Source organism: Gymnoscopelus braueri, assembly GCF_963280865.1.
Source record: "Gymnoscopelus braueri genome assembly, chromosome: 10".
Lineage (NCBI taxonomy): Eukaryota > Metazoa > Chordata > Actinopteri > Myctophiformes > Myctophidae > Gymnoscopelus > Gymnoscopelus braueri.
The window spans coordinates 48,437,713-48,460,422 of NC_137611.1; the positions used below are offsets into that span (position 1 = coordinate 48,437,713).

Below are 22,710 nucleotides of genomic sequence, written 5' to 3' on the forward strand. Positions count from 1 at the left end.
CCGTTCTTGTTCACATCGTGTATACTTAACATTACCAAATTTCTAAATATTTAATTTTTTTACATTTTGGACAAAAGCAATGTTTTTAGCCAATTTTACGTTGAGGTGCCCAGCCCGCCATTAGCATAAGTAAGACATGCAATGTAGGCCTACTATATTTTTGGTGTGAAATGACTAACATAACTGTAAAGGCTCCCCAAACTCCACCCCCAAATGCGTGTTTTCTGAAGAAAAAAAAAAAAAAAAAAAAATATATATATATATATATATATATATATATATATATATATATATATATATATATATATATATATATATATATATATATATATATATGTATATATATATATATATATTGTCGGTGTGCACACAATCGCCAGAGCCTGCTGCCACCCCCTACATTTTTCTGAAATAACACCCCTGTGTGTGTGTGTGTGTGTGTGTGTGTGTGTGTGTGTGTGTGTGTGTGTGTGTGTAGCTCTTGATGAGGCCATCATCACCTTCACCTTAAAAGCTAGGCTCCAGGTTTTACCATCTAAGCTCAACCTTTCCATCTGGCTCCCTGACAGCCATAGCCCACACTGTATACATCATGGTCACGCACAGATTACTGAAACGGTTTTGAAGTATCGACTGCTAGAGCAGACCATGTCACAACTGGGCTACAACTGTAAACTTTTAGTTTTCATAATTGGCAGCCTGGGCCATGTTCATAAGCTCGTTGTTAGAGGCCTTCAGATGGCTGGTCTCTCAAAGAGAAGAGCCAAACAACTAGCAAAATATTGCTCAGTGTCAGCTATCATTGGCAGTCGCGCTATTTGGAGACGGCGCTGCTATCTGTACCCTTAAGCTGTATACTGCCTGTTTGGTCCTACGTGTGTGTATAACTGTAACTGTGATTTCCTTTGCCGGCACGTATGTAACGGAGTAACCCACAATGTCAAATTGCACTGTCCTTTAGATCTTGTATTCATGTGGACATAAATAAAGAATTCAAATGTGTGTGTGTGTGTGTGTGTGTGTGTATGTGTGTGTGTGTGTGTGTGTGTGTGTGTGTGTGTGTGGTATCTGAACAGTATGCAAGTAAAACTCCTCATAACATAATGTACAAATCTAAAACCATATGTTAGCAGTACTGGGATCACAAGTCCACTTTGGCCTGTACACAGGAGAGCTTATTCAGAGGTGGCTGATGGGCCTAGCCAGGTGGGGGTGGAATTAGCATTCCCAATTGGGGAGACAAAAGGTCTCCACTCCCTTCCTCCATGCACTTGCAAATCATGTCACCTAATGTTCAAAGAAGTTAATCAACAGGTGGTGGGGGCTCTCCCCCACCCCACAGTCTGTGTTCTAAATGTAAATGTGAAATACAGGGCATAAAAGTAAACTGTAATGTGACTTTAGGAGAACACTCTCACAAGCCGTCAGGCTGGGGGGTGGACAGGGGCTCTGCTCCTGGCTGCTCCTCTGAATGCTGGTTGTTTGTTGCTGACTCTGAATAAACACACTGGAGATTCTAGAACCTGGAAACCCTGACGTCCGTCTCTGTCTGCTTCTCTTCTCCTCCATATTATTACATCTAAAGCCTGCTATTACGCGGTCTAATGCCTCATCAGATACGACATGTGTGTGTGTGTGTGTGTGTGTGTGTGTGTGTGTGTGTGTGTGTGTGTGTGTGTGTGTGTGTGTGTGTGTGTGTGCGTGCGTGCGTGCGTGCGTGCGTGCGTGCGTGCGTGCGTGCGTGCGTGCGTGCGTGCGTGCGTGCGTGCGTGTGCGTGTGTGTGTGTGTGTCTCAGGCAAAAGGACCCCCATCCCAACCCAAATTCTTTCAAATTGTCCTTATGATGGCCTCACTATAACAGGCTATGTCACGTTTTGGCCTGTCATTCTTGAACCATTGTAGGTCATACATAAAAAGAAAAATGAATAAATCCCTGGATTCCTTGGATCATGACACAACTTCCCATATAGGCCCTGCTCATTTCTGCCCGGCAACATTGTTGTACAAAGCAGTACAACAGACAGACATACAAGCTCACTGTGCGCCACTTCGTGCCACGCTGTGAGCTTGTACATACAAGGTATTTCTTTTTTTAATTCGTGAAAAGTTTTTGAAAAATGTCGAATAGTTTTAAATGTTTTAACACAAATGTTCCGTTCTGGGGGTCCCTGGCACAAAACATTTTCAGATGGGGGTCTGCGGCAAATAATTATATATGAATTAACCTTAATTTAACCTTGACATAAAAAGGTTTGAGAACTAACTGCCTTAGTGGACTTGAATTGAATAAAGGCTTGTAAAATAAAGCGGTAGCAGGAAAAAAAATTATGTTAACAGATTTTTGCAAATCGGATTTGAATCACATTGTTGCATAAAACCAATCCGACTCCATTTTGGATAGGAAATCAGACCGTAGTGATCTTGAGTGATCGCATCAAGGCTTATAAATTAAAGCCACGTATGGTACCCTCCACCCTGATAAGCACTTGGAATTGTAGGAGTTGAGGCATGCATTCAATTTTGTTTGACTCGGTTCCACAGTTAAATATTGTGACAATAGCAGATATACAACGTCGCAACGCCTCGCGTTGTAAGGCACTGTGAGCTTGTAGATCAGCTATTTTCACAATTTGTGCCTCTTTCTTATATTTGACAATTTGGCCAATGTTTGACCAGCTTTTATAGTATAGTTTGTTGATTACTTTTGATGTCTTTTTCTCTCCCCTCTTGTTGGTCTTAAAAGTCCTTAAATTGTCACTTCACTGTCATCAAGGGAAAAAGAAAACGACTGACATCACAGAAGTGACTCGTAGTTAGAAGTACTTGTTTTTACTCGGCTGTGCATCGGTGTACCACACCAAAAATACACATGGAGTGTGCTGAAATCATCTGCAGTTTATGACTCTGTGCCAGCAAGTCATCACTGTTGTTATCTTTTCTTGTTTTTTTAGCAGTGCCAGCCACTCCTACATTTGATTTGACCGTGTGTTTGTCCGTCCGTCCGTCCGTCCGTCCGTCCGTCCGTATGAGCAGGGCATCAACAGCTGCAGCTGATTGCAACACAAAGATGAAACCAACACTAACAACCAACACAAATTAAACACAAGGAGACACAGTGCAACAGTTGCATCACTTGAAGACATGCACACTCACAAACACAGGCCGGCACAGCACAAATGTGCGCCCAGATGGAACATCAGGACAGCAGGAACATCAGGACAGAACATCAGGACAGAATATCAGGACAGAACATCAGGAAAATAAGGACAGAATAACACAGTCAACACACACCAAATATACATCAAATATAGTACCATCTGAATACCAGCACACACACATCAAATATAGTACCATATAGTATCATCTGAATACCAGCACACACACATCAAATATAGTACCATCTGAATACCAGCACACACACATCAAAGAGTAGGCTAGTACCATCTGAATACCAGCGCCCACACGTCAAATAAGGTAGTAGAGCCTAAATACCAGCACACATTCATCAAACAGAGTAGGCACCGCTTACTCAAACTGGGGGTGATTTCTTTTATTTTGTTTCTCTTGGTAGTCATAGCTGCCAGTTCCCACCTGATGTCATGTGGGAGTTCCGACTGATCTAGGCCGTACTGAATAACTAATAGCTTGCATAAGGTCTTCAGGCTAGGACTTAAGTCTAAGATGTAAATGTCATCGGGAATGCCCCATGCTCCAAAGAAGATGATACGGTTTCCCACCATGCAACAGCACATCCAAGACATCTGAGACGGGCCATTGCCCTTAGGTTCAACCTTCTTCAAGGAGAAGGTCTCTTTATTGAATTTAAACAGATCATTGAAGGTTAGGCTATGGTTATAGCTACCAGATACGTACAGCTCTCCATTGTAGACAAATGCTGAATGACCCCAGAGTTGTTCTGGAAGAGGCGGTGAAGGCATGTTCAGCCAGCAGTTGGACTCTGTGTCAAACACTCTGAGGTGGTTGTTGTAGACCCCCTGGTCCCATCCTCCCCCAAATACAAACATCTTTGTCCCGATGATGGTGGCAGAGTGACCTGATGAAGCAGGTGGTGAAGTACCTCTGGTGGTAATTATATCCCAGACCATTGTGGTGGTGTCCAACTTGTAGATGTCATTAAGGTATTCAGTCAGCTGGGTTAATCCTCTGTAGATATACATGACCTTCCCCCAGGTGAGTGGCCGTACCTACCCTCTGGAACAGTTCCATACATATTTGGTTTGAACCATCTGTGGGTGTCAATATCAAATGCATAATGCACGTTACAGTACTTTGTTGTGTTAATATAACCCCCCAGATGTAAATTGTACAATCTTCTACCAGCACAGCGGTGGGCCACCATCTAGGGGGAACGTCTAGGGGACGTTCTCTTGAATTTTTCACTGGGGACAACTTCCTCCAGCGTAAAGACACTGTGTTGAAAACCTTCACATCAATCTGAACGTCGGAGCTGACACCTCCAAAGACGTACACCTTGCACCCCACTGCGACAGCAGCTTGACCATATCTGTTTCCTCCTCCTTTCAGATGTACTGTCCAGTTAAACACTTCTCACTCCGTAGATCAATTCAGAGTTATATTGTGTGGGAAACCACTTATATATTGTTTCAGTGGCACAAATGACACATAAAGTGTGACAAATCAAAAAAGCCGATGGGTTGCATTGGCCAATCAAAGAAGCAGATGCTTGTTGTTTTCCCCAATATGGCAGATTGATCAACATAGCAACCCTAGCCCACACAGACTCTGGAAATCCCCCACGACACTGGTTCTCAACGTGGGGTCCAACCAGGGGCCCTATCAGAGTTAAATGAACACAAAGGACTTGCAGTATAGATTGGGGTCAGAGAGAGAAAAAATGTATTTGTCCTTAAAAGGTTGAGAACCCCACCCACTACACAGCAGACAGTGTGTTCAACAGTGGCAAACAACAAAACAAAGAAGATAGAACCAAAGCAACCTCATCAGACAACATATCAAGCAAACACAATAAGATGGACCTAAGGCAACATATCAGGCGGATTCAATCATAGTGAATAGAACAGACTATTGAGCCTGGATTTAAATTACTCAGCGTAGGGGGCAGATCTAATGGAGAAGGGAGCGTAGGGGCTTTTAACAGCATTCACCTCTGCGCTTCGGTTTAGTGCTCGACAGCTAATATCTCCAAGTCCTGAGGGGCCTGGTGGTGGCGGGAGAGAGGTTAAAAGGTCAGCGATTTAAGAGGGGGCCCATTAACACTTTCACTCAGGTACTATGCATCCGCTTCCTCCGCTGGTGCCAGCGTTTTTTACCTGTTTTGACGATCTTTGGAGAGCCGCAGAAGCCACGACGTGCACACGGATGTAAACACAAAGTGTCCGGGGGGGTGGGGGAGGGTCTTGTCTATCCGCTGGAACAAGCCCGACAGGGCTTCACCGATTGTAATTTCAGAACTGGTGACGCATAGCCTTCTGCTGCTTTGTCGGATGTATAGTTTCGCCATTGAGAACGTAAGCCCTCGCTAGGCTTAATCTACACACACTCCTCCCATTCACAAAACGGCCTACCGCGACGTGGGACAACTGTGACCACCCGGAGAGAGAGAGAAATCTGCCCTCATGCCATGATTGTCCGACAGGTCAGACTTTGGACATTTTTTATTTCACTTCTAATGTGCCTGTACACAATAAAATATTCTGTGTTCATTTTGCCATTTAAAAATCCACACAGCACACATGTGAGCAAGCCAGGAGAGAGAGAGAGAGAGAGAGAGACACGCACGCACGCACGCACGCACGCACGCACGCACGCACGCACGCACGCACACACACACACACACACACACACACACACACACACACACACACACACACACACACACACACACACACACACACACACACACACACACACACACACACACACAGAGAGAGAGAGAGCACAGACTTCGACCAGCATGTGTGTGTATGTCCCTCTCATAGGCCTACTGTATCTCTGCCCTACCCCCACTCCCCACAGAATGCGCAGCCTGGCCGTAGAGAAAGGCCGACATACAGACAAACACGTGTGTGCAGGGGGAGATATAAGGAACAGGAAACACATTCCTGGTCATTAGCATTATTGTTTACTCTGCAACCCCTAGCCCTGGTCCAGAGCGTTAGTGAGTTCTCTCTAACGCCCTGCCAGGTGCTTGGCTCTGCTCATAGAAAAGGAATTCCATTGCCCTGCGAGGGCTCCAACTGTAGTAAAAAGAGAGTGGTGCCTTTCATGAGTTCATTTCATTAGTTACTTTTTACAGACTTTGATGACTTCAATGTACTTTTACTCATTTTAAGTACTTTAAAATGTTTGTACAGATTTGTACGTGTTTTTACTCATTTTAACATCTTTTAAGTATTTTTACGCATTTTAAGTATTTTTACTAATTTAAAGTATTTTTACTCAATTTAGGAACTTTAAAGTATCTTTACTAATATTTAAGTATTTTTACTCATTTTAAGTATTTTTACTCATTTTAAGTATTTTTACTCATTTTAAGTATTTTTACTCAAAAATGTGTGTGTGTGTGTACTGTACTGTACTGTACTGTACTGTACTGTACTGTACTGTACTGTACGGTCTGTACTGTACTGTACCTGTACTGTACTGTACCTCTACCTGTACCTGTAACTGTACGTACTGTACTGTACTGTACTGTACTGTACTGTACTGTACTGTACGGTCTGTACTGTACTGTACTGTACTGTACCTGTACTGTACCTGTACTGTACTGTACTGTACGTACTGTACCGTACTGTACCGTACTGTACGTACTGTACTGTACTGTACTGTACTGTACTGTACGGTCTGTACTGTACTGTACTGTACTGTACGGTCTGTACTGTACTGTACTGTACTCTACGGTCTGTACTGTACTGTACTGTACTGTACGGTCTGTACTGTACGGTCTGTACTGTACTGTACTGTACTGTACTGTGCGGTCTGTACTGTACTGTACTGTACCTCTACCTCTACCTGTACCTGTACTGTACTGTACTGTACTGTACTGTACTGTACTGTACTGTACTGTACTGTACTGTACGGTCTGTACTGTACTGTACTGTACTGTACCTGTATGGTTGCATCTTTGTGTTGCAATCAGCCGCAGCTGTTGAGGCTGTGCTCAAACATACAGAGAGGCCGTGCTCATACGGACACACAGACGGACACACAGACACGGTCAAATGTAGGAGTGGTTGGCACCACTCAAAAATAAACACAGGATGGAAAAATCTGGTCAATAGAAAAAATCCATTGACCAGATCTGTAGAGGGCGCAGTGGAGCAACCAAAAACATGTTTTCCTTCCAGTGAAATATTTTCTGTTCTGGCCAAAAAGTGTATTTTAGAGAGAAGGTGGGGTGCTGAGAGGCTTCCCACCTCCGAGAATAGACTTTCAACAACACAAGACAGCCTTTGTTTCGGTGAGTATAGTGACGCCCTCATAGGGCAGTGGAATTCCTTGTCTATGAGCAGAGCCGAGCGCCTGGCAGGGCGTTAGAGAGAACTCACTAACGCTCTGGACCAGGGCTATGCAACCCCCACCCACCCACCCACCCTCCCTCTCTCTCTCTCTCTCTCTCTCTCTCTCTCTCTCTCTCTCTCTCTCTCTCTCTCTCTCTCTCTCTCTCTCTCTCTCTCTCTCTCTCTCTTCTCTTTCTCTCATGTACCAAGCAGTGTGCAGTAGATCAGCTACTTGAATGACACAGGGAGGACGACCCAAAACGCACTTGTGTTTTTGATCAACACTATTGAGAGATGATTGGAATGATAGATGTATAGGTTATAGATCCATGGCTATTTGCTTTATGTAGTTTTTAGATCTGGAGCAGTTCATAAAACATTTGACGTCTAACAACATCCATCCTAAAGTGTTCCATCAGTGTGTGAAGAACAGAGTTGTAGCAGCGATGCAGACCACCATGTTGACACCAGTGATCAAGTTACACAGAATAGGTATGTACTGTTTTATTATGTTACTGTAAATATATAGTCTAATAGGTATGTATGTACTGTTTTATTATGTTACTGTAAACATTTAGTCTAATAGGCATTTACTGTTTTATTATGTTACTGTAAACAGCCCTATTTTACGCACTGCCTAAACTTGTTGCACATTTTTTATATTTTGGAGGGAAAAAAGTAAATACTGAAAATAGTTACAATGTAGCTAAAATATCTACATAAAAAAATGCACAAAAAATAAATGTTTTGGTAAGGCCCTTATAGGTTTATATTGTTTTATTATGTTACTGTACAGTGTAAACATTTAGTCTAATAGGTATGTGTTTTATTATGTTCACTGTAAACATTTAGTCTAATAGGTAAGAGAGAAGTAGGAAACCTTTTGTCAAAGCCTAATTGATAATTGGATGTGACAGCTAATCAATGTTAATTACTATCATATTACATATTATTAGTAATTAGTTTACTTTTTGACGCCTCGCGTTGTGAGCTTGTAGATCGGCTATTTTCACAATATTTATCTGTGGAACCGAGTCAAGCTAAATGTACTAGGACAAATGTGTTTGTGTGTGTGCGGGTGTGTGTGTGTGTGTGTGTGTGTGTGTGTGTGTGTGTGTGTGTGTGTGTGTGTGTGTGTGTGTGTGTGTGTGTGTGTGTGTGTGTGTGTGTGTGTGTGTGTGTGTGTGTGTGTGTGTGTGCGCGCTCGCGCGTGTGTGTGCATAGCCTCCGTGCACATAGGCGATTTTAGCCTCTTTCCGGAGGGGGGGTGAAAGATTGTGTCATGGATTGTGTCGATAAGCCAATAAGAGCAGCCTGCACGGAGGCTTCTCAAAGTGGGGTCCAGGGACCGCCAGGGGGGGGGGCAGCAAAATGAGGAACAGTTTAAAAACAGTATGTCCTTCAGCAAGAAGTTAACACGGATAGAATGACTATTCAGACCATAGGTTTCACTCTCCACAGTGGTTCTCAAAGTGTTGTCCAGGGACCCTCAGGGTTCCTTTAAGGGGTTCCAAATGGACCCTTACAGGTCTATAACTCTGAGAGAGTACAGATGAGACTGGCACACTCTCAGGGTTATGGGGGTCCTTCAAATTAAGAAGTTTGAGAACCACTGCTATAGACACTTGTAGAATTCTGCATTACATTTGACCTTAACAACAAAAATCTTCTCTTACGGGGGTCCCTGGTGCTAAACCTTTTCATATGGGGGTCCACAGTCAAATATGTATCAATGTGGGGGTCCTTGACATGACAATGTTTGAGAATAACTCTGGCCTACAAAGCTAAAGTGTTCAGTAACTGCAAAGACCAAATCATGTGGATACTGCTCAACAAGTGGCCCAAAGCTGGACACACACACGCACACGCGCACGCACGCGCGCACACACACACACACACACACACACACACACACACACACACACACACACACACACACACACACACACACACACACACACACACACACACACACACACACACACACACAGTATATATATGCAGTGGTGTAAAGTAACTAAGTACATTTACTCAAATACTGTACTTAAGTACAATTTTGAGGTACTTTTACTTTACTGGAGTATTTCCAAGTGTCTATACTTTTACTCCTACTCCACTACATCTCAGAGGCAGATATTGTACTTTTACTCCACTACAATTATTTGAAAACTTCAGTTACTAGTTACTTTGCAGATCTAAATTATTACATTATGAAACATAGATTACATTAACCAGTTCAGCCCTATTTTATACCTAGGCTATTTGAAAATAGCCGATCTACAAGCTCACAACGCGTCTGAGCTTGTAGATCTGCTATTTTCAAACATTTTAGTACTTTTACTTTTGGTACTTTATAGTACATTTTGATACCAATACTTTTGTACTTTTACTCAAGTAAATTTTTAATTCCGGACTTTTACTTGTAAAGGAGTACTTCTACATTGCAGTATTGATACTTTTACTTACATTTGAGTACTTTTTCCACCACACGTATGTAGGTTAAATCATAGGCCTGTATACATCGTGAGGTTTCTATTAATAGAGTCACAGGAGCCCTTCTTTTGTTTCTCGGAGGAAAAGACGTGCGGAAATACCAGCGTCCCCCTGGGACCACTTCCAACACACACACACACACACACACACACACACACACACACACACATGCACGCACGCACACGCACACACACACCATCTGTGAGCGTGAGGAAGTGCAAAGTAAACTTAATGTGGTACACTATGGCAATAATACCAGTCAGAGAATCCTTTATACCAGAGAGTTGCATAGTTAAGGAACTGAGTCGAGCATTTACTGTAGGCTACAGGCCATGTAGCAATTCTATCTGTAAATAGCAGGTGGGCTGGGCTCACAGATCAACACATTGTCAACAGACAACACTACAAATCTACTGTCACCAGTATGGCTAATACAGTGCAAATACATCATCCTATAAACATATGAACACTGAATAAAAACGGTACTCCCTCTGCAAAGTAGCCTACTTAAGCTAAAAAATAAAACAATTAAGGTAATAAAGACACAGCTTGCTTACATGCCATTTCCTTCACACGCATGTCAGGGTGATAGATAGACAGTTATTATTGTAGTTTGACACATTTTCTGAGGAAAACCCTATGCTTTTTAACTCCTGCAGAGCAGAGATCAGAGAGAGAGAGAGAGAGAGAGAGAGAGAGAGAGAGAGAGAGAGAGAGAGAGAGAGAGCTCCATGACGTCACCTTGCTATAACCCTAGCAGGCTTTCATTTAATGCACAATCTATTTAGAGTAATGCCACTTCACTTGTATGCAAATGACAAATCCGTATGAGAACTTCGTAACTAAGATAAATCAATCAATGAAAAAAATCAATCAAGGTTCCATGTTGTGAGAGCCTATGTGGGTTTATTCCCTCAGTTGGTGCATAATTCAGTTCAGTCAATAATTCCTTCAATTAGCCTATATTATAATGCTTAATCACAACAAGTTGTCGCAAGACACTTTACATATGGACCAGACATTGTCCCACCCTGAGCAAGCATATTTGCATGGCAACGTGCCATGTTTTCCCAATGCAATCTTATAGGAGCAGTACAGCGCATGCGGAGGGAGGTTGACTGGCCACAGACTGACTAAAAAAGCGATTTAAACGCTTGTTTAAACCAGTCGGTAAAAATGTCTTGGCCGCTAAAATGTAACATATGAGAGCAGAGGGGCTGACCTTTACTTTTTGGATACGATGTGCGGAAAAGGGTAAGAATCATGCGTAGCGGCCAATTTTAGCCAGTGTCGTCACTTGCCAGCACCCGACGCTGTGGAACCTCATCTCACAGCTATATAGTGGAGGGAGAGGTTCCTATTGGAGCTAGAAACATACAGACGAGATGATTGTTCATAGTTGTCCTGTGATCAGTCAGTTTATCACATTTTTCTGCCAAAACTGATGGGCTGCAGTAGCTGCCACCAACACCCCAGCAGACCCTGTCACAGTGGTAGAAAAAGTACTAAATGTTTCTACAAAGCAACTAGTAACTGAAGTTTTCAAATCATTGTTGTGGAGTAAAAAGTACAATATTTGCAATTTTACTGCAATTTTACTCTTGCAATTATTATATTAATATACAGTTGGTCAAGATTGCACTTTTACCCACAGATCATTTTAACACTACAGCTAGGGATGAGTCATTTATTCAACCGTTAACACAAGTCAGATATCTTTGTGTATTTCTGTGTCTATTTGTCTGCCTGTCTATTTCTGTGTCTATTTGTCTGCAAATGAGATCTATTTGTACAGAGATCTATTTGTCTGTCTGTCTCTGAGTGATTAGACACACAGTTACGGTATCTCACTGTCTCATCATGACCACACACACACACACACACACACACACACACACACACACACACACACACACACACACACACACACACACACACACACACACACACACACAGATCATTTATCAGCATTATCCATCATTCCATTAAAAAAAAGTATGATTTTATTGTATGGCTTAGTGGCTTACATAGAAGTCAGTCAATTGTCTGTCACATATATTTTATTTATTTATTTATTCCATAATTATTTTTCATCACAATTGGGCTTGTGTGTGTGTGTGTGTGTGTGTGTGTGTGTGTGTGTGTGTGTGGGGGGGTGCTTAGGCCTTCACCAGTGGGGGCTCTGGAGCCACAGTCACACACACACACACACACACACACACACACACACACACACACACACACACACACACACACACACACACACACACACACACACACACAGTAACCCCCACTCATGAGGACTTTCTCATGACCCTATGTCAGTCTTTGATCTCACATTCAAACAAGTAAGATCCCCAGTGTTAATTTAACCCTTTATAACTGTGAGAGTGTACAAATGTAACCAAATGGACCCGTAAGGGATTCACGCATTGTTATTTTATGTTTGCATTAAACACTGGAAGTCACATGCAATAGACATAGAAACATCTGCAATAGCTTGATTTGAGCTCTTTAGCTACTTGAGCCCTATATAATTAATCGTACAACAAATAAAGATAAGTGTTGTGGGATTGCAGATCTGCTATTTTTAGTGTGGCTGTGGCAGTCTCCGCCCTGTGGAACTCTCTCCAACACTGGACTCTTTTAAGGCTGCCTTGAAAAGACACCTATTCTATCAGGCTTATGATAAATAGTTGTTTGTTGTTTTGTTTGTTTGTTTGTTTGGTTATTTGTTGGTTGTTCATTGTTTTTATGTAAAGCGTCCTTGGGTTCATGAAAGGCTTGAGAGTCTTAAGGTTTGAGAGTCACTGTTCTACATGGTTCTACATTCTAAAAGTATGTTCTACTGTTGTTTTCCACAGACCACAGTGAGAGATCTACAGTATCCAGAGAGATGGCCTCCAAAACATATTCAACAATGTCAGGAGAACAGCAAGAGATGGACCAGGGACATGGACCGCTTGATGCAAAGCTACAACCTGTAGTAAAATTGTGGATTGGGATTGGTATGTACACACACACACACACACACGCACACGCACGCACACGCACTAACAAAACACACACACACACGCACACACGCGCACACACACGCACAGACAGACCCTCTCATAGACAGCTACGATTTACCTGGAATAGGGAGGCTCAGGCTAGTGTTACATTACATTACATTACATTACAGTCATTTAGCAGACGCTTTATCCAAAGCGACTTACAATAAGTGCATTCAACATAGGTAGGGAACAAAACTACTAATCACCAGAAGAATTAAGTGCATTCTCTTCTAAAACAAGCAACCAAGAGTATACCTATAGCGCTAAAGTAAAAGTGCAATATATCAGCTACCTACTTTCATAAACAAATTAGACAAAATAGGAAAATCAAATGAGCAAGAGCTAAAACAAATAAGTGTATCGAGTAAACAAGATCCAAAAAAAACAATAAAACAAGAGTTTGTACAACTAGTTAACAACAAGTAGGCAAGGCGAAGAAGAAGGGTAGTGTTTCCTGAAGATGTGGATTTTCAGCCTGCGGCGAAAGATGGGCAGTGACTCTGCTGTCCTGACATCAGTGGGGAGTTCATTCCACCACTGTGGGGCCAGAACAGAAAAAAGTCGTGATCGTGTAGATCGGCCAGAAGGACCCTTGAGCGATGAGGCAATCAGTCGCCCCGAGGTGGCCGACCGAAGTGGTCGGGCAGGGGTGTAAGCATCGACCATAGCCCGGAGGTAAGAAGGAGCTGTTCCTTTCACTGCCCTATAGGCTAGCACCAAGGTTTTAAACTGGATGCGAGCCGCTACAGGGAGCCAGTGTAGAGAACGGAGAAGGATAGTTGTGTGGGAGAACTTGGGGCGGTTGAACACCAGACGAGCCGCAGCTTTCTGAACAAGCTCCAGAGGTCTGATGGCAGATGCCGGAGCACCAGCAAGGAGGGAGTTGCAGTAGTCCAGGCGGGAGATGACAAGAGCCTGGATGTGCACCTGGGCTGCCTTCTCCGTGAGGAAGGGGCGAATCCTCCTGATGTTGTTGAGGAGGAATCTGCAGGACCTTGTCACTGATGCGATGTTTGCCGAGAACGACAGTTGATCATCCAGGGTCACACCCAGATTCTTCGCAGTCCGAGTTGACGTCACCACATCATATTCAACCCGTTTTGTTGTATTGTTCTGCATGTTTTTTCCCCATACTGTCCATGCCAAACAGGAACAAACTTTACAGTATCACCCGTATTGCCTCCAAAATCATCGGACTTCCCATACCAACACTTGCTGATATGAACAATAAGGCCATCACACGCTTAGCACTTTCAAAAACAAATGACACTGATCATCCCCTGTATCGCTACTTTGACCTCATGCCATCTGGTCGGAGATACAGAACCTTAAAGTGGAAAAAGGTTACTTTTAGCAGGAGTTTTGTCCCCTCAGCCATCGCGGCATTAAACCAACTGCCCCGTTTAATGCCGGAGGGTTTTCTGTGTACAGTGGGGACCTCATGTCTTTGTCCCCTTGGGGACAATAAACATTATTATTATTATTATTATCAATGGTGATGGCCATGTTTCGTTGCGGACAGCCCTTCCCCGGGAGGTGCATCAGCTCGGTCTTGTCCAGGTTGAGCTTCAGGTGATGTGTCGACATCCACTCCGAGATGTCAGACAGACAAGCGGCAATGCGTGCCTCCACTTGTGTGTCAGAGGGCGGAATGAGAGGATCAGCTGGGTGTCATCGGCATAGCAGTGGTAGGAAAAGCCATGGGAGTGGATGACAGCACCAAGAGATGTAGTGTAGAGAGAGAAAAGAAGAGGACCCAGAACCGAGCCTTGGGGAACCCCAGTAGTGAGCCTGTGTGGTTCTGACACAGACCCTCTCAGCATCACCTGGTAGGAGCGACCTGTCAGGTAGGATGCAAACAGGGAGAGTGCAGAGCCTGAGATACCCATCCCCTCAAGGGTGGAGAGGAGTATCTGATGGTTCACTGTGTCGAACGCTGCAGACAGGTCCAGGAGTATCAGGACGGAGGAGAGAGAGTTCGCTCTAGCGGCACGGAGCGACTCCATCACTGCCAGGAGGGCAGTCTTGGTCGAGTGGCCCACTTCGAACCCAGACTGGTGGGAGTCCAGGAGGTTGTTCTGGTGGAGGTACGAGGACAGTTGTTTGAAGACAGCACGTTGACAAGTTTTAGATAGGAAGGATAGAAGGGAAACCGGTCTGTAGTTCTTCATCTCAGAGGGGTCGAGTGTCGGTTTCTTCAGGAGGGGGGGACTCTGGCAGTCTTGAAAGCAGAGGGAAAGTAACCAGACGTCAGAGATGTGTTAATAAGGTGGGTTAAGAAGGGGAGAAGTTCAGGTGCAGTGGACTGCAGCAGAGTGGATGAGACCGGGTCCAGGGAGCATGAGGTGGGGCGACTAGAGGTAACAAGGAGAAGGACCTCGTTAGGGGAGAGGGGAGAAAAGTGGGATAGAGAGGGGGGGGGGAGGGAGGAGGAGTAGGTGAAGGTAGAGAGGGAGGGTTGGAAGGCAGACGGGTGTGGGTAGTGCACAGGGCACCAGCCGGGGGAGGAGGGAAGGAGGATCGGATATCGTTCACCTTCTTGTCAAAGAAGTTGGCAAAATCGTCAGGGAGTAGGATAGATGAGATTAGTGGTATCGCAACGTCTGGGTGTGACCCAGCGTTTGTGCGACCACCAGGAAGAGGAGAGGACAGGAATAGGAAGAAAACACATTGTAGATCACTAAACATATACACACTATACACTACTATAGGCCTATATATATCACTAGACAATGATACTCAATGCCGAAGGTCGTTCATTGACGAAGTCGGGCTTTGACAAAGTCGCCTGTTTAAAGTGGCCTGTTGCCTTTGACAAAGTCGCCTTTTTAAAGTGGCCTGTTGCCTTTGACAAAGTCGCCTGTTTAAAGTGGCCTGTTGCCTTTGACAAAGTCGCCTGTTTAAAGTGGCCTGTTGCCTTTGACAAAGTCGCCTGTTTAAAGTGGCCTGTTGCCTTTGACAAAGTGGCCTGTTTAAAGTGGCCTGTTGCCTTTGACAAAGTGGCCTGTTTAAAGTGGCCTGTTGCCTTTGACAAAGTCGCCTGTTTAAAGTGGCCTGTTGCCTTTGACAAAGTCGCCTGTTTAAAGTGGCCTGTTGCCTTTGACAAAGTGGCCTGTTTAAAGTGGCCTGTTGCCTTTGACAAAGTGGCCTGTTTAAAGTGGCCTGTTGCCTTTGACAAAGTGGCCTGTTTAAAGTGGCCTGTTGCCTTTGACAAAGTCGCCTGTTTAAAGTGGCCTGTTGCCTTTGACAAAGTGGCCTGTTTAAAGTGGCCTGTTGCCTTTGACAAAGTGGCCTGTTTAAAGTGGCCTGTTGCCTTTGACAAAGTGGCCTGTTTAAAGTGGCCTGTTGCCTTTGACAAAGTCGCCTGTTTAAAGTGGCCTGTTGCCTTTGACAAAGTGGCCTGTTTAAAGTGGCCTGTTGCCTTTGACAAAGTGGCCTGTTTAAAGTGGCCTGTTGCCTTTGACAAAGTGGCCTGTTTAAAGTGGCCTGTTGCCTTTGACAAAGTCGCCTGTTTAAAGTGGCCTGTTGCTTTTGACAAAGTCGCCTGTTTAAAGTGGCCTGTTGACTTTGACAAAGTGGCCTGTTTAAAGTGGCCTGTTGCCTTCGACAAAGTCGCCTGTTTAAAGTGGCCTGTTGCCTTTGACAAAGTCGCCTGTTTAAAGTGGCATGTTGCCTTTGACAAAGTCGCCTGTTTAAAGTAGCCTGTTGCCTTTGACAAAGTGGCCTGTTTAAAGTGGCCTGTTGCCTTTGACAAAGTGGCCTGTTTAAAGTGGCCTGTTGCCTTTGACAAAGTCGCCTGTTTAAAGTGGCCTGTTGCCTTTGACAAAGTCGCCTGTTTAAAGTGGCCTGTTGCCTTTGACAAAGTGGCCTGTTTAAAGTGGCCTGTTGCCTTTGACAAAGTGGCCTGTTTAAAGTGGCCTGTTGCCTTTGACAAAGTGGCCTGTTTAAAGTGGCCTGTTGCCTTTGACAAAGTCGCCTGTTTAAAGTGGCCTGTTGCCTTTGACAAAGTGGCCTGTTTAAAGTGGCCTGTTGCCTTTGACAAAGTGGCCTGTTTAAAGTGGCCTGTTGCCTTTGACAAAGTGGCCTGTTTAAAGTGGCCTGTTGCCTTTGACAAAGTGGCCTGTTTAAAGTGGCCTGTTGCCTTTGACAAAGTTGTGCAGTACTTCTCAAACATAACACACGCTGTATTCAGTGATTGACCAATCAGAATCAAAAATTCAACCAAGCCGTGTAATAAACAATGTTAATTACACTGATGGGAAAATTAAGCCACACATTCAAGGGTGAGAGAAGAGAGGGTGGGCTCTGCACAGTGTATGATGATACAAACGTAATGACTGAAACGATGAGCGATTGGCCATGACTAGTCCTCTATTATAGTCTGTTATTGTTGAAGTTGAGTTAATTCATCCTGAATTAATGGAATTTAAATTTCTTCATTCCAGACCAGTCTATGGAGTCCAGCATGCAGGTGGAGATGAACTCTCCAGACCCGGCCAGGGCTGTTTCTATTAAACAGAAGGAACCTGGAGACCACCAGGACCTCAGTACGTTTTGTCTCTGTTTCCTTGCTTTATTCTGTTCTGTCTACCCTCATTTTCCACTTCTCATGTTAAAAAAACGATTCATATTTCTTCTCTCTCCTAAAAAGGAAAGTCAGAAAATGTTTTATCAGATATGCAGACAATTGCCCATATTTAACAGTAAATCTGACTTTGGTTGTAAATTTACTGCAAAAATTTAAAGTCTGATGGATGCATGAAACTGTATCTCATCTGGTGTGTGTTTTCTGTTTCAGGTACCTGTCCTGCCCTGTCTCCAGTTAAACCAAGATTTTACTGCTGTGACAAATGTGAGAAAAGGTTTACAACAAAACAGTCTCTCAAAAGACACCAGTTAATTTACACTGGAGAGAAACCTTACTGCTGTGACCAATGTGAACAAAGTTTCAATTTATTCTTTAATCTAAAAAAACACCAGCGAATTCACACTGGAGAGAAACCTTACTTATGTGACCAGTGTGGGAAAAAGTTCACTACTATGCAGTCTCTCAAATTACACCAGAGAATTCACACGGGAGAGAAGCCTTACTGCTGTGATCAGTGTGGGAAAAGCTTCATTGCCGTAAAATATCTCAAAATACACCAGAGAATTCACACTGGAGATAAGCCTTTTTGCTGTGAGCAGTGTGGGAAAACCTTCACTCAATTGTCTAACCTCATGCAACACAATAAAGTTCACACTGGATATAAGCCTTACTGCTGTGTCCAATGTGGGAAAAAGTTCAACCTCATGTCTACTCTTAAAGAACACAAGAGAATTCACACTGGAGAGAAGCCTTACTGCTGTGACCAATGTGGGAAAAGATTCTCTTCGTTGCCTAGCCTCGTAGAACACAATAGAATTCACACTGGATTTAAACCATTCAGCTGTGAAATATGTGGGAAGTGTTTTACTCGTCATGATTCTTTGAAAATTCATCAGCGCATCCATACTGGAGAGAAACCTTATTCCTGTGACCAGTGTGGGAAAACCTGCACTCAAATGTCTAACCTTTTGACACACAAAAAAATCCATACTGGAGAGAAGCCTTACTGCTGTGACCAGTGTGGGAAAAGGTTTGCATACATGAATGTTCTCAAATTTCACCAGCTAATTCATACTGGCGAAAAGCTTTACCATTGTGACCAGTGTGGTAAAAGCTTCAATCGAAAAGATACCCTTGTGAAACATAATAGAATTCACACTGGAGCGAAACCTTTCAGCTGTGAAACATGTGGGAAGTGTTTTACCCAGAAAGGACACTTAAAATCTCACCGGCTTATCCATACTGGAGAGAAGGCTTACAGTTGTGACCAGTGTGGGGAAAAGTTTGCCCACAGTCAGAATCTCAAATCTCACCAACGCATCCATACTGGAGAGAAGCCCTACAGCTGTGACCAGTGTGGCATTAGGTTTGCCCACAGTCAGCATCTCAAATGTCACCAGCGCATCCATACCGGAGAGAAGCCTTTTGGTTGTGAAATATGTGGGAAGTGTTTAACTGATGCTGGATCATTAAAAACACATCGCCGCATCCATACTGGAGAGAAACCTTTCAGTTGTGAAATATGTGGGAAGAGTTTTATTGAGAAAGGAAAATTAAAACTACATCAGCGCATCCATACTGGAGAGAAGCCATTCAGCTGTGAAACATGTGGGAAGTGTTTTACTCAGTATGGAAACCTGAAAAGACATCACTGCATCGATGGTGGAGAGAGCAGCCTTCCTACTGTGAGCCACCCAGGACCATCTCCAATAAACAGGAGGAACCTGAAGAACACCAGGACCTCAGTAAGTTTCATTTTCTGTTTCTGTCTTTCTCTCAGGTCCAAGCTGCTAATAGTTCCACCAGAGTCTCTGTAGAATTAACACTGAGCCTTGGTTATTCTCAGTGTTGGGCAAGTTACTTTATATTTTTAATAGATTACATATTAGTACTTATTACCTTCATTTTAAAGTAATATATTCCGTTACATATTACTGTCTGTGCAAGAGTAATATGTTAAATTACTTATTACTTTAAAGTGACTTTTAACCAACATGCCCAAATATTTTTTTAAACAAATATCAATACTGTACATAATGTCATTATATTGTATGCTCATAGTTGTTCTTCATATGGGAACTACTGTATATAAGCTAATTGATTCATTTATTAAAAGCATGTTTATTTATTCGACTTAAAAAAAGTTAACACATTTTACATCGAGGTGCCCAGATGTCCCCATTGTGTCCACCTATCCTGTGTTCCTAGTAAGCATTGACACCTATTTGCTATTAAATACGCAACGAAAATTATCAGATTGATCAGATTTAGACAAGATGTTCCATACCATATATATATAGGGGGATGCTTGGGGTATCTCTTGTGTGACACTACTGCTGGGGTGTTCTGTGTTTCTGACGTGATGTTACGGTTTTTGCTGTTTGCTCTTGTTCTGGGCATGCTGTTTGATCAGACAGACCACCATGTGTTGCGCCGTTTACACATTAAGTTTAGCATGTGTTTTCTCTTCAGTTGTGGAGATGTGGTGGAGTTAGTATAGGCTTACTAAGCTATCATCGGTCTAAATACCCAGGCGCGCAGTGGTTTCCACAAATACCAAAATGCTCACCCCAAAACACAGTCACCCCAGGGCAAATCTGGCGGTATTCACCTAGCTTGGGACCAGACTAATCTGCCAGTGCAAAAAAAAGAAAAAAATCCCCTATAACTGGGGTGACCAATCAGGGCCCATTAAAATATGGGAGACTGTAATTGGTAGTTGGTTGTAGGTCTAACCAATTGCGTCCAGAGCCATTGTTTTGATCCCGCCCTTTGGGAAAAACTTCCTCATAGAAGCACCAGACTCATATCCACACTACGCGAGGCTAGTATTCACCTGGTATTCCTAAACGTAACCTCAGTAAACTATGCATGAACTAAATAGCTTTTGTATGCGAGAGCTGGCGAGAATTTCTGGGAACTCAGATTACTATCTCTCTGACCACAGGTCTGGTGTCTTTGTTTGTACTCCTCTTTATCTCCATTTCATTTATTTTTATTTTGTATATATCAGTAGATTTCTCTCTTTCCCGAATATGTACACTATCAGTTACACTCTTTACAAGCAAAATGAATGATGCAAAATGTTTTTTTGATGCAAAAATAATTACATTATTTTACATATTTTGACTACTTGGCAGATTGGATGGGGCCGTCTGTCTATCACCGTCTATCAACCAATCATATTGACGTTTCTACATGACGTATAGTTAGCTGCACTAGCAGTAGTTATTTTGTATACTATTCAACCATGATGAATCGTGAATGAACGCAATAAGCGCTTCTTGATGACGTCACATCCGGTCTCGCCAAGATCCCGCCCCCAGCAGCCGCTGATTGGTTCGCACACGCCGCGGTGCGGAGTAGGTCTACTCTCGAGTCTCTGAGCGATCCCAGATGGAGGCTGGATTGTGAACATGTGAAACTCAATACCACCCCCATCTGGTGGAGTCAGGTTAGAGAAGGAAGGCATCTTCATCAAATTGATGATGCATGATGACCTGGTATTCCAGACTTGCATCTTTCCCGACAATTATATTAGTGTCCATCCTTCTTGCTCTGGGGTTTAGGTGCAAACAAACAAAATAGCTCCTACTATATTGTTCTGTTGGTTTATTAGATACTGTATTTAATTTCCGACTCAATGTACTAGAACTTGTTTTAGTTTTTATCGCATTCCCAAGCCAAAAAAATTATAACCGGCGGTCTCTCCGGTAGGAGACAAATATTCCTACCGGAGAGAGCGCCGATTATCAATCAAATGGTGGACAATTGATAGAAAATAAGTATTTTTTGGGGTGAACTACTCCTTTGTCATGTCCTGTCTTAATTTGACATCAACTTTGTTCAACTCTCTCACAGGCTCCGTTAAGCAGCGCTGAGTCATCTGATGATTGATTGATATCCAACTATCAATAAACTACTTCTGGACACCTTGGAGAATGAACCTGTTTCATCCTTGTACTTACATTTAACACACACCCTATAGTTTAAGATTTTATTTAGAGCTGCTTGTCATGATCTGGGTAATGTTATGTCTACCTGTACTGTGTTTGTAGTTAGGGGTTTACTTTACAGTTTTATTCCTTTTATTTAGAAGTAATGTTTTCTTGGTGTTTTTTCTTTCGTTATAGTTACGGTTTTACATTAAAGTTGTGTTCATTTAATTTTGAAGTAATGGATGTCAATGTCAGAAAAATATATTTGTGACATTGACATCATCAAGTGGGAGGGTATAATGTATATATTTTTCCTTCTATTCTATCCTTTGTTCTGTTTGACTCTGAGGAAGACACTAATCAAAAGGCCAGTCACCCTACAAATTAATAAAATGTGCACCCAGTTGAATGCTCCAGTTTTTGCATTTGGCCAATCTATTTCCCCCCCCTTGTTTAAACTCTGGGGGCACCACCTCCTTTTTTTGTGTAGATACTTGTTTTGGCTCCTCCCCTTTATTAGTAAACTTCCTCCTGCTGCTTCTGTGTTTATTCCTACTAACAACATTACATGTTTAAAGCAGTGGTGCTGACAGATTATGCTCCTGTTACTTGTGTTCCTGTGCCTGATTAAACTACCTAAAAGCTGCTCTGCCTCGCATCCTGCATTTTGGTCCAAACCTTTTGACGCACATGACATGACATGAGTTTCAAGTTTGCCAATTTGCTTATTATATTACTATAAGTGTACAGATAAATAAGCATGGTTGCAATAAATAAAATGTCTTCTTGGTGAACTTGAGTGGTTGAATTAAGGCTTGTAAAATGAAGCCAGAAGTGATAGTAGAAGACCAGGATAACAGCCAGCTAGATACTCCTCTCTATGCCTAAATAAATCACACTACAAACTTAAATGTTCTTTCTTTGTGTTAATAAAGTATTACTTATAGCTTAGTTATAGTAATCATTGCAATAGAATGTTCAGTAACAGGGGCCTGATCTCCCTGTCTCTTTAAAGATCTCTCCAGCTCTTTAATGATCCAGTGAAATTACCCCATCCCATCCCTTCAGCCTAAAGGACGTTGGAATCTCAATCACTGCAGCCGGGTGCAGCTGAGCTAGTGTTTGTTTACAA

General features: G+C 42.9%; 1 protein-coding gene across 1 annotated transcript; it reads left to right on the forward strand.

The window, feature by feature from the left end:
- Positions 1–17,517: 17,517 nt before the first annotated feature.
- LOC308093652 (uncharacterized protein) lies at positions 17,518–21,614 on the forward strand (the record flags this gene model as incomplete). The annotated part of the gene is made up of 3 exons (XM_080439981.1): positions 17,518–17,599; positions 17,851–19,385; positions 21,502–21,614. The coding sequence occupies 3 exons, from the start codon at positions 17,518–17,520 to the stop codon at positions 21,535–21,537; spliced, it is 1,653 nt and encodes a 550-aa protein (XP_080296107.1). The 3' UTR covers positions 21,538–21,614.
- Between the last annotated feature and the right edge of the window lie 1,096 nt (positions 21,615–22,710).